An 11,744-nucleotide genomic window follows, 5' to 3' on the forward strand; every position below is an offset into this window, starting at 1 on the left:
GGGAGGAGAACAGGAGTGGTCAAAACAAACCAACTGTTTGATAAGCTGACCACCTACCACCATAGCTGCAGTCCCACCTTCCTTCAGCACAGAGAGAGCTGCTGAGAACCAAGGCCTCGCCTGGCCTTCAGAGTGGCCCACAGAGATTCAGCTGTGTGTGTGTGTGTGTGTGTGTGTGTGTGTGTGTGTGTGTAGGCGTATGGGTGTGTGTGCCTGTGTGTTGTGTGGAACTGGATACACACATGAGGGCTAGCTGACACTGACAGCTCGGAGTGTGTGAGCCAACTGCAATCAGGTGCTGAGAACTGAAGATTAAGAGAGAGGGAGAGAGAGAGAGAGAGAGAGAGAGAGAGAGAGAGAGAGAGAGAGAGAGAGAGAGAGAGAGAGAGAGAGAGAGAGAGAGAGGAGCAGACAAAGAGATATGGCGGAGGCCCCGAAGATTGAACTCTTCATCAAGGTAAGATTAATCATCTTAAACTGCCTCCGATAGAGAATATATAACTGCAGACTGAAAAAGAAACTAATTTATTTCTAAAGCACATACTCTTAATGTATACATACAACTTACAACTTAATGTACACTCATATTGCTTTACATGAACACATGAGATAAAATAAAGTGAAAAATAAAAATGAGTCATCATATACAATTCAGTAAAATTCATTAAATACAAATACAGTGACAATTTAAAATGTTCAGGATTAAAAACAGTAAATAAAACAAATCAATCAGTTAAAAAAAACCTAGCCTTTAGGGTTAGGGTTTAAAAAACCCTTGATTAAAAGCCGAACAGAACATAAATGTTTTAAGCATATTTTTAAAAGTTGATACAGATGACCTAATGTCTAGTGACAGCATGTTCCAGTGTTTTACTACATAGTGAGCGAATGCTGCCTCACCACTTTAGGCGCTCACTCTAGGAACGGCTAAAAGGCCAGCGTCAGATGATCTTATTCAGCTATCGTAGTAATAGATGACAGCTGATGAAATTCGGTCTCCCATGTTCTACCACATGATCTCTTAGTTAAACCGCATGTTTCTGTATTGAAGTCTTGATTAACGCCGCTGAGTAAACGTGTGATACTATCAGGAGCCAAGCCAGGTGAGCCTTGACAGATGAGCAGAAACTGAAAAGAAGATTGTCCTGTTTGGAGACTTTCTGCTTTGGGTTTTACCTTCCTGTTGAACATTGCTTCGCTTTCTAGCATTCCAATGACCGCATTAAGCAGATTAGCGGGGATGATATCACAGTCACGTAAAAAAAAGAGAGAAAAAAAAGACACTAAACAAAAACAATCTGTTGGACGAATTGAGGCCGTCCAAAAGACGAAGCCTCTTCCGGAGCCTCAGGGCCAATACTCAGAAGCTAACCAACAGCTACTAACCAACAGCTACTAACCAACAGCTACTTCCCCCCAGGCAACCAGGCTCATAAACAAGCCTACTGAAGACAAATAACTATTATCTCCAAGCACACCTCATGTACACTGACTCCCTACCCTTAACCACACAGTCACTTTACTCAATACTACCTCTTACACCCACTGGCACGAGTGCAATACTCATGACATTTCTACTCTGTACTATTTAGAGTATTATGAATGAATGAATGAATGAATGAATGGTCTTTATTGTCATTGCTATAGTACAGGTACCAAACAACGAAATTTGGGAGGGGTGCTAGGAAAGAAAATAAAAAATAAAAAAAATAAAAAGAAGGGAAAGGAGCTGGTTTACATAAATAAAGGCTATGTACACTATCCACTGTACTATACTGTACAGATAGACGACTAGGGTTGTCATATTGCACATAGTGTTATTGCACATTCATTTAAAGTGTCGCCGTTTGCAGGCTTGAAATGTACACATTTGTGCCTCAGCACTACACCTGATTTTTCAATCCAGCAGCTGCCATCAATCCGTCCAGACTGTCCAGGGCCCAGAACCTAGGTCTTTGCTGTGTTCAGGGCCTGGATGGCCCTGGGGTAGAAGCTGAGCTTCAGTCTGTTTGTCCTTGCGAACATGGTCCTGTACCGCCTGTTCGAGGGCAGCCGAGCAAAGTGTTCGTACCCAGGGTGGGATGGGTCTCTGGAGATCTTGGAGGCCTTCCTGAGGCAGCGTGTGTTGTACAGCTCTTCCAGAGAGGGGAGGGGGGCGCCGGTGATCTTCTGGGCCGTTCTCACGACTCTCTGTAGCGCATTTCTCTCTGCGGCTGTGCAGCTGGAGAACCAGTTGCAGATGCAGTAGGGGAGGATGCTCTCCACTGCGCAGCGGTAGAAGGCCACCAGTATCTCCTGCTTGTTGTGTTCCTTCCTGAGGACTCTCAGGAAGTAGAGCCGCTGTTGTGCCTTCTTGATGATGGCTGCTGTGTTGTTCTTCCAGGACAGGTCCACTGTCACTGGTCCAATTGTCTCACTTACGTCTTGTAACTATTGTCACTTTATTCATCTTGACTATTACCTTCTTGCCTTATTTCATTTGTTGTGATCCAATGTCAGGATGTTACACTTGTGTCATGTGACGTAACAACAACAACAACAACAACAACAACTTGAAAACGTATGATTGATTGACAGAGGAAGTGGCCACATACAGTATGATGCTGCTTCTTCGTTGTCCCGCCCCTCATGACTCTCCCTCCCTCCTCCCTCCCCAGGCCAGCGATGACGGGGAGAGCGTGGGGAACTGTCCCTTCTGTCAGAGACTCTTCATGATCCTCTGGCTGAAAGGGGTCAACTTCACCCTCACCACTGTGGACATGAAGAGGTGAGAGACCAGCCACCATCGCACACACGCACACACACACACGCACGCAGGCACGCAGACACACACACACAGGCACGCACACGCAGGCACGCACGCAGGCACGCAGACACACACACACACACGCACGCAGGCACGCAGACACACACACACACAAGCACGCACACGCAGGCACGCACGCAGGCACGCAGACACACACACACACACGCACGCAGGCACGCAGACACACACACACAAGCACACACACAAGCACACACACACGCACACGCGGGCACGCACGCAGACACACACACACAAGCACACACACACACACACACACACACACACACACGCATGCATAACTTTCTAAAAATCTCAACAGCTCACTCATCCAAGACAGAGTAGGGCTGAGCCTGTGCCCAGACCCTGTGCCTAGAGCGAAAATAACAAATTCCAACAATTGACTGACAATTGACTGACAACTAATATTTTTTTTTAATAATAATAACATTCAATGTCATTTGTAACTGTCAGTTAACTGTCACTTATAAATGACAACAGTGACTTGTAACCGCGTATCACTAGTTTATGATGAGTTGATGATGAGGGTTGTGTGGAGGGTTGCCAGCTGTCCCATATTAGCCTCGATCAGCCCGTATTTTGGGCTGGAAGAAAAACAATACAGGAGCTCTCTTGTCTGGTATATTCATCCAATCACAGGCCCCCTCATGTGTACGTATAGTGTAAATCCGCCAATTCCATGCGGACAATTCCTGCCCCCCCCTCCACACACACCCACACACAGAGACAGAGACACAGACACACAGACACACACACACACACACACACACACACACACACAAAGACACAGACACACATACACACACAGAGACACAGATACACACACATACAGACACACACTGTCTCACACACATACGCATATCGACACACACACATCAGGGTGTTATCCTAGTGACCTGGGCATCAGGGTGACCTCCCCCCCATGTCCCCCCCCCCCCCCCCCAGGGCCCCTGACGTGCTGAAGGACCTGGCCCCGGGCTCCCAGCCCCCCTTCCTCATCTTCAACGAGGAGGTCCGCACCGACACCAACAAGATAGAGGAGTTCCTAGAGGAGGCCCTGGCCCCCCCACAGTGAGTACGCAGAGGAGCACACACACACACACACACACACACACACACACACACAGATGAGCACACACACAGAGACACAGACATACATACACACACACACACACGCACACACAGATGAGCACACACACAGAGACACAGACATACATACACACACACACACACACACACACACACACACACAGAGACACACACACACACACACACACACACACACACACACACACGCGCGCGCGCGCTCACCTTCCATATATGCCATAGAGCTAACAGCCGTATATCTGCAGGTATCCCAAACTGTGCACTCGCTACAAGGAGTCCAACGGTGCGGGAGACGACATCTTCCACAAGTTCTCTGCCTACATCAAGAACCCCAACCCTGGACTCAACGACAGTAAGAGTCCTCCACTTCAACAGTCTCTGAGTCGTTGAGACAATAATGGACCTATCGCTAAGCCACGCCCCAAAATAGAAATTGTCCAATCATATCACAGCAAAAGTCACGACAGGCAGAAAAGTCGGACAAACAACTCGCTAATATCTGATGGTGAAAAGCTTCTAGACTAAATATTCTTGTCATCTTTAAAAAAAAACATGTCTATTACTTGCTGTGGTAAATCAGAAATCAGAAATCTGCCAACTCCTGCCATTGTAAGTCATTGAAAGTCATTCAGTCACGGTCGGTCAGTCAGTCACTGTCAGTGAAGCGTTGTTTGTTTTCAACCGAGTTTTCAAAGGGGCCGTGGCATAGCGATAGGTCCATTACGTCCTGCATTGATGTGATGTGATTGTGGCTGAAGCATTTTTCCGTAAGTCTTCGCTTCCCTTTTTGTTCAGTGTTGGAAAAGAAGTTTCTGAAGAGCCTGATGAGGTTGGACCAGTACCTGCTGACGCCCCTCCCACACGAGCTGGACCAGAGCCCAGACTCCTCCCAGTCCACACGACAGTACCTGGACGGCGACTCGCTCAGTCTGGCTGACTGCAACCTGCTGCCGAAGCTCAACATCGTCAAGGTCAGTAGAGCCAACAACGTCCTCTCACCTCGTACACTATGGGATGGCTGTGGCTCAGGAGGTAGAGCCGGCGTCTAATGATTGCAAATTCGGTGGTTCGATCCCTGGCTCCACGTGTCGAGGAGGTGTCCTTGGGCAAGACCCTGAACCCAAAATGGCTCCCAATGAGCGGGGCCGGCGCCTTGCATGGTAGCTTGCCGCCATTGGTGTGTGAGAGGGTGAATGAGAGACCGTTGTAAAGTGCTCTGATCTGAAACCCTCTCAGTCTACGTCAATACGAGATACACTTTTGCTTGTTGACGACGAAGTGCTGGAGAGATGATGAGTTGGATGTTTTCTGGATGAACAGACACAAAAATGACCCTTACCTTTCTTTCTACTGACACGTCTACTAAGTCTACTAACCATGACAATGTTGTTCAGTGGGTATACTCTGCAAGTGGATGATCTCAGTGTGGGACTGTTGAGTTTACCCCTGGGTAGTGGTGGCCTAGTGGTTAGTGAGTTGGACTGGTGATCAGAAGGTCATGAGGTCAAATCCCACCTGGGAACACCACCACTAGTGTGCCCTTGAGTTTGACACCATAAGTCAGTGGATCTCAACCCTCTCCTCGGGGCGCCCCAGCCGCTCCACAATTGCTTTGTACTTTATTAGTTGAATCAGGTGTGCTGGTGGTGGAACAGATCAAATATGTGGTGCGGCTGGGGCGCCCCGAGGAGAGGGTTGAGAACCACTGCCCTAAATTACTCCAGGGAGACTGTCCCTGTAATCTCTAATTGGAAGTCGCTTTGGATGAAAGTGTCTACTAAATGGTTAAAATGTAATCCTGAGACCTCTACATCCTTCTACCCCCCTGTACAGTTTCCCTACTAATCTAAATCCTTCCTTCTAGCACTATATCTGCCAATGTGTTTGCCAATCTGGCCCGAGCATAGATTACTTTTTCCAGCTATGACAGGATGATTCACTCATAGTCATGTATTAGATTCGCCTGCTTAGTCAAATGTATTTGTTGTAAGTCGCTTTGGATAAAGGCGTCTGCTAAATTACCAAAAAATGGAAAATGTATGTAAATCTGTCGCCGCCCCCCCCCCCCCCAGGTGGTGTGTAGGAAGTACCGGGACTTTGGGATGCCGGCGGAGCTGACGGGCCTGACCCGCTACCTGCTGAAGGCCTACGGGCAGGACGAGTTCCGCCACACCTGCCCCAACGACACAGAGATCCTCCAGGCCTACCGCTCAGTGGCCAAATACCTGAACAAGTAGGTCAGGAGAGGGAGGAGGGAGGAGGGAGGAGGGAGAGAGAGAGAGAGAGAGAGAGAGAGAGAGAGAGAGAGAGAGAGAGAGAGAGAGAGAGAGAGAGAGAGAGAGAGAGAGAGAGAGAGAGAGAGAGAGAGAGAGAGAGAGAGAGAGAGAGAGAGAGAGAGAGAGAGAGAGAGAGAGAGAGAGAGAGAGAGAGAGAGAGAGAGAGAGAGAGAGAGAGAGAGAGAGAGAGAGAGAGAGAGAGAGAGAGAGAGAGCAGCAAGGAGGAGAGGAGAGAGAGGTAGAAGAGGAGATGATGGTGGTCCTCTGTGGCTCAGGTCCTTGGTGGCCTAGGTTGTGGGTTCGATTCCCACTGGGACCATATGTACCGAACAATGTACAATGTACTCACTGAAATCTAAGTCGCTTTGGATAAAGGCGCCCGCTAAATGGTGTGTATTATCAGCTAGATGGCATGTATAGATGAAGAGGGCTTGGTTAGACAATGGGAAACAAAACATGAAGCAATGGTAACCTCAGAAGGAGGCATGTATGTCTTGTGTCATCCTAAAGTAACATAGTGTGTGTGTTAAGACTAGGCTATGTATGAAGGGTGGAGGTCTACTACAATATGTGGGCAATACAATTCTGTGCTACCTGTTCAGTTTCTGTGGATACTTGTATTCATTGAGTTGGGGCCAGCTGTCAAAATGTTGTTTATTTTTTAACAATGGTTTATCTTTCTAGGTACTGTATGTATTCATGTCTTGCTTTAAAAATGTGTTGCTTGTAAGGATTTTGACTTTTAATTCTACCCCCCTAAGATACAATTAAAAAGCACTTTCGAATCCAAATAAATAACATTTAGCCTAGAGTTTATGTTCTACATTTTAAAATGATGTTTTCTTTGAAAATTCAGTCTGTTACAATAGATCTAGGCCCAATACTGAATGGGCAAACGTGTGATTTTAGTTTTTGTGTAGACAATGTATGGAGTGACAAGCAATAATACATTTAATAAAGCAAAAAAGAAAAGAAAACTGCCTTGTTTCATGGAGTATTATTGATGATATATTATTGATTATGGGTGCATTTTCTAATCAAACATGTTATGCCAGTGTATGTCTTTCATTTACATGGTAGTATGCTGAATTGTGAGTCTATACTGCATCATATTTTTAGTACATGTTTTTATTTATTTACATAGCACTTGTTGGAATACAGTATCTGTTAGTTTGGAAGCATTTATATGGCCAGACCTGACATCCAAAGCAGTTTATTCGTTTGTTATAATCAGGCTAATCTTCAAGAGACCTTAAAGACACAAATCGTTGACATACACTTTACAATACAGTAAACACAAAATAATGATAAGTAAAAAAAAAAAATAGGCCTAGTAAAGAGGCGTTCAAATTTGTTTGTGGATATTCAAATATTTATTTGCCTTCACTGACAACACCAGTCATACAATAGGAAACCGTTTTTAACCAAAGGTAGGCACGTGTAGGAAGTTTATATATCGTCTATATGTATGATGAAAATATCCGGAAAGAAAATCTAACATTTTCATCAGATAGATTCAGAATCAGTTCTTGACTTAGGCCTACTGTTAGTGAGTTAATGAGACTTAAGTGCAGCGGTCCATGATCTATTCTGCTATGAAGAGGAATGTTTAATACTTGTTCTGGTCTTCTCTTGATTCATTGGTCTTCTTTCGGTACTCAAACCGACTCTCCACAAAAGCAAAAAAAAAAAAAAACGTTTTCTAAGAAAGGTAATACTGCTGGTTTCAACACTTTAGCAACACCACAACATCTCTACATTTCACAGTGAATTGAATGTGGCCTGTGAAGTTTATTATTTGGATCCTGGATAATCCTGAAGAGGTTATTATACGGGGGAGCGATGATTCAGGGTGCTCTAGGTGGGGTCCCCCCCAGAGACGGGGTGGCAGGCCGGGGGGGACCCCGAGAGACGGGGTGGCATGATGGCGTGACAGGACAGACCAGGCCAGGGGTCCCCCAGAGGCGTGGCAGGCCAGGCCAGACCAGACCAGGGGTCCCCCAGAGGCGTGGCAGGCCAGACCAGACCAGGGGTCCCCCCAGAGGCGTACCAGGGCAGCCCGGGGGGTCGCTGCTCAGATCATGACCTGGTCGATGAAAGTCGCCAGAGTGATGTCGCGCTGAGAGAGTCCCCCGCAATCGTGTGTGCTTAGCGTGATCTGCACCTTGTTGTACACGTTGAACCACTCTGGGTGATGGTCCATCTTCTCCGCTTGCAGCGCCACCCTGGACATGAAGCCAAAGGCCTGGTTGAAGTCTTTGAAGATGAACTCTTTGTAGATGGCGTCCCGTCCCGCCACCTCCACCCACTGGGCGCTGCGCAGCATGGGGAGGAGGTGTTCCCTCTCTTCCACACTCAAGCCTTGGATTTTACCTGCCATGTTTATGTTTCAAAGATAGGCTACACCCCACTACTAGTGAGATTGAGAGCTTGAGAGCTTGGCTTCACTCCAACAGAAGCAATCAGGTTTGGCAGCTTTCCAGCTAAAGCAACAGCGAGGGGCGAAAGTGTAAACAGGAAGTATTCCACTGGGAATAATAAGACCCCATTCTGATTGGATGGGTGTATGTCACGACAGCCAATCGGGATGAGCGACACGGTATCAAGGCAACCGCAGAGATTGTACGTGTAGTCAGGGTTGCCAGATGGGGTGTGGTGACCGCCGAATGGGCTACTTTTGATCTCATTGGGTCGGAAAAAAGCATTTGGGCGGGTTGGGCTGGATAAATAGCATTTAGGCGGTATCAACATGTCAGTGCCTGAGAGTTACCGAATGCGTGAGATTTAAACACACCCCTTAGTAGCTACATTATACAATGTGACATTTTATTATTATTTTATTACAAACATCATTGGCAACAGACATACAGTTTAGGGGGCAGGAGATGGGCACCTGGCCAATAGTAATTATCAGTTTTGACAATTATAGGTTTTGGGTTGTTTTTTTGGGGGTGGATTTAGCGGGTTTTAGACTGTGGTTAGGCTGGAAATTGTCAATCCCTGGCAACACTGCGTGTAGTTCCTGTGAACTACAGGAAGTATTTCACTGGGAAACAAGAAGACCCCAGATTCTGATTGGATGAGCGGATGCAACGGCAGCCAATCGGGACGAGCGACACGGTATCGCGGCAACAGCAGAGATTGGTACGTGTAGTTCCTGTCGTAACGATCACAGGACGAAATGAAGAACCAAAGTTTGCAGAACAGTTTCTTAGCTTAGGTACCGAAGAGAAAAGGAGCTGAAACGGCTCCGGAAAAGTGTTGAAGGTAAGGTTGCTACGCTGTAGCTTAGGACATTTACAACATGAACATGCTGTGTCGCGCTTCTTTGTGCTGCTGAACTGTCAAGACTACAACAGTATATTTGGCTAACTATCACCGTTAGCTAGCTGACTGTCTTAAGACACACCTGACCTGGGACTATATACTCCAACCACCAACGGTTGCTGTGTAAGGCTACGGTCACCGTTAAGTTAGCCAGACAGCTAGACACACTTATTAGCTATAAGCTTTCACACATACGAGCTTGTGTCTTCTTTTAGCTGCTAGTGTCTTTCTAGTGTAACCTACTCGAGTAAAGCGATGTTAGTTAGATGACGTTACAGTAACAGTAGCGCACTGTCTGCATCTGGATGTGGACAGACAGTCTGTGACAGACACATCTGACACAGCTTTGACATCCTGAAGACAGCAATGTCTGCAGCAATGCAGGAGGAAGAGGACGGCGAGGGCCAGTGCAGCTGGACGAGTGCAAGTCAGTGGACCAGCGCCGTGAGTGACTTGGTCTCTAAGAGGACCGTTGTCTCTAGATGTTGTGTTTGTTGGTGTAATGCACTCAGATTACATTCAGTGTTGTTTTTGTCAGCGCAGCAAAGCTCAGTGAGTGTGTGTAATGTATGATGATTTTCTTCAGGTCCAGGTGCCCAGCAGTGAGGACATCAGGGCTCGAGTACAGCGGTTTGTGCAGGTCAGTAGGCCTAGTATGCACGCAGACCACCACGGTACAGAGAATTCACCAAGCAACCATACGCTGTTGTATGTGTGTTCAGAGTCAGACTGTCTGGTGTATGAGCGTGTGTGTGTGTCTCTCCTCAGGGCCGCGTGCCGAGCAGTCTGGAGTTCAGGGCGCGGGTGCAGCAGTTTGTGGAGGAGAGGATGCAGACCACCATGGTACCCAAACTCACTCTTTTATGAACTTTTATGAAGCCCAGTGTTCTATTTGTTTTCCCACACTTTGTAGAATTCAGAAACGTTTTCTTAAAAGTAAGCCTTCATAAGTTCATCCATCATGAATGTGTAGAAATAACTACACACACACACACTCACACACACACACACACACACACACACACACACACACACACACACACACACACACACACACTCACACTCACACACACACATGGAGCCCTTTGACATGGAGCCCTTTTCACTCTGACTGTCTGACAGCTGTCTGGCATCTGATCCTGTGGGATCTGATCCTGTGGGATCTGATCCTGTGGGATCTGATCCTGTGGGTGCAGTGTAATGTTCTGTGGTTGCGGTGATGTTCTGTGGTTGTAGTGTCATGTTCTGTGGTTGACTAAGCAGTGTTGTTCTGTGCCGTAGCTGACTGGCATGTTGATCGGGGCGGTGGTGGCGGTTTCCCTGATCGGCATCGTAGTGCTCTTCCTGTACAGGAGATACAAGCTGGCCAGTGAGTGATCTTCTTCCTCTGTGTCTGTGTGTGTGTGTCTGTGTGTGTCTCTGTGGGTGTCTGTGTTTGTGTGTGTGTGTGTGGGGGGGTGTGTGTGTGTGTGTGGGGGTGTGTGTGTGTGTGTCTGTGTGTGTGTGTGTCGGTGTCTGTGTGTGTGGGTGTCTGTCTGTGTGTCGGTGTCTGTGTGTGTGGGTGTCTGTGTTTGTGTGGGTGTCTGTGTGTGTGTCTGTGTGTCGGTGTCTGTGTGTGTGGGTGTGTGTGTGTGTGTGTGTCTGTCTTTGTCTGTCTTTGTCTGTCTCTGAGTCTGTCTGTGTGTGTGGGTGTCTGTTTGGGTGTCTGTCTGTGTGTCTGTGTCTGAAATTCTGGATGTCTGTCTGTGTGTGTGGGTGTCTGTGTCTGTGTGGGTCTCTGTGTTTGTGTCTGTGTCTGTATGGGTGTCTGTGTCTGTGTGTGTGTTGACATCGAATGACAAAACACTTCTTTAGGTCATCATTCTAAGGTCAGTGTTTCCTCCAGGATTTTTCACATTCGTGGCGGAGCGGTCAGTTTTCGCGCGTGCACGCTCATAAAACGCGCACTGGCGCTCAAAACAAAGATGTAATTTCACCAAAAACTAGAGGGTGGCAACAATTATTATGTTTTTAATAGCGGTTAAGTCATTAAAGCCGAGCAGGTGATGTTATATAGAAGGTGATCAAATACCAATATATCCTACAGCTGCGGAACGCGCATGACACACACACACACACACACACACACACACAGAAAGATCATCAGATCATCGTATATGAAGTACACAAGAGTAGAGTACACATGGAACCGGGAACGCGCATACAGCACT

At 47.0% G+C, this 11,744-nt stretch overlaps 3 protein-coding genes across 3 annotated transcripts in view; 2 read left to right on the top strand and 1 right to left on the bottom strand.

The window, feature by feature from the left end:
- Positions 1 to 421: 421 nt before the first annotated feature.
- On the top strand, positions 422 to 6,168 carry clic3 (chloride intracellular channel 3; the record flags this gene model as incomplete). Its single annotated transcript, XM_080530023.1, has 6 exons — positions 422 to 457; positions 2,658 to 2,767; positions 3,770 to 3,895; positions 4,177 to 4,283; positions 4,727 to 4,902; positions 6,004 to 6,168. 6 exons carry the CDS (start codon positions 422 to 424, stop codon positions 6,166 to 6,168), a joined length of 720 nt encoding a protein of 239 aa, XP_080386149.1.
- Positions 6,169 to 7,527: 1,359 nt separating this feature from the next.
- LOC308156638 (pterin-4-alpha-carbinolamine dehydratase-like) lies at positions 7,528 to 8,642 on the bottom strand. The gene has a single exon (XM_080530026.1). It carries the CDS (start codon positions 8,585 to 8,587, stop codon positions 8,282 to 8,284), a length of 306 nt encoding a protein of 101 aa, XP_080386152.1. The 5' UTR covers positions 8,588 to 8,642; the 3' UTR covers positions 7,528 to 8,281.
- A 1,258-nt stretch (positions 8,643 to 9,900) lies between these two features.
- Positions 9,901 to 11,744, top strand: part of pnpla7a (patatin-like phospholipase domain containing 7a) — a gene marked incomplete at both ends in the record, with an annotated part of 18,549 nt that continues 16,705 nt past the window's right edge. Inside the window, 4 exons of the mRNA XM_080529691.1 lie at positions 9,901 to 9,978; positions 10,121 to 10,174; positions 10,303 to 10,377; positions 10,816 to 10,903. Of these exons, the coding sequence (XP_080385817.1) occupies positions 9,901 to 9,978; positions 10,121 to 10,174; positions 10,303 to 10,377; positions 10,816 to 10,903 (295 nt within the window). The remainder of the gene's footprint in view (positions 9,979 to 10,120; positions 10,175 to 10,302; positions 10,378 to 10,815; positions 10,904 to 11,744) is intronic.

This window comes from Nansenia antarctica (genome assembly GCF_963989245.1).
Source record: "Nansenia antarctica genome assembly, chromosome: 4".
Taxonomy (NCBI): domain Eukaryota; kingdom Metazoa; phylum Chordata; class Actinopteri; order Argentiniformes; family Microstomatidae; genus Nansenia; species Nansenia antarctica.

What these genes read in the sequence shown, in the direction of transcription:
- LOC308156638 (XM_080530026.1), bottom strand. Translation starts at nt 8,587, where the DNA reads ATGGCAGGTAAAATCCAAGGCTTGAGTGTGGAAGAGAGGGAACACCTC.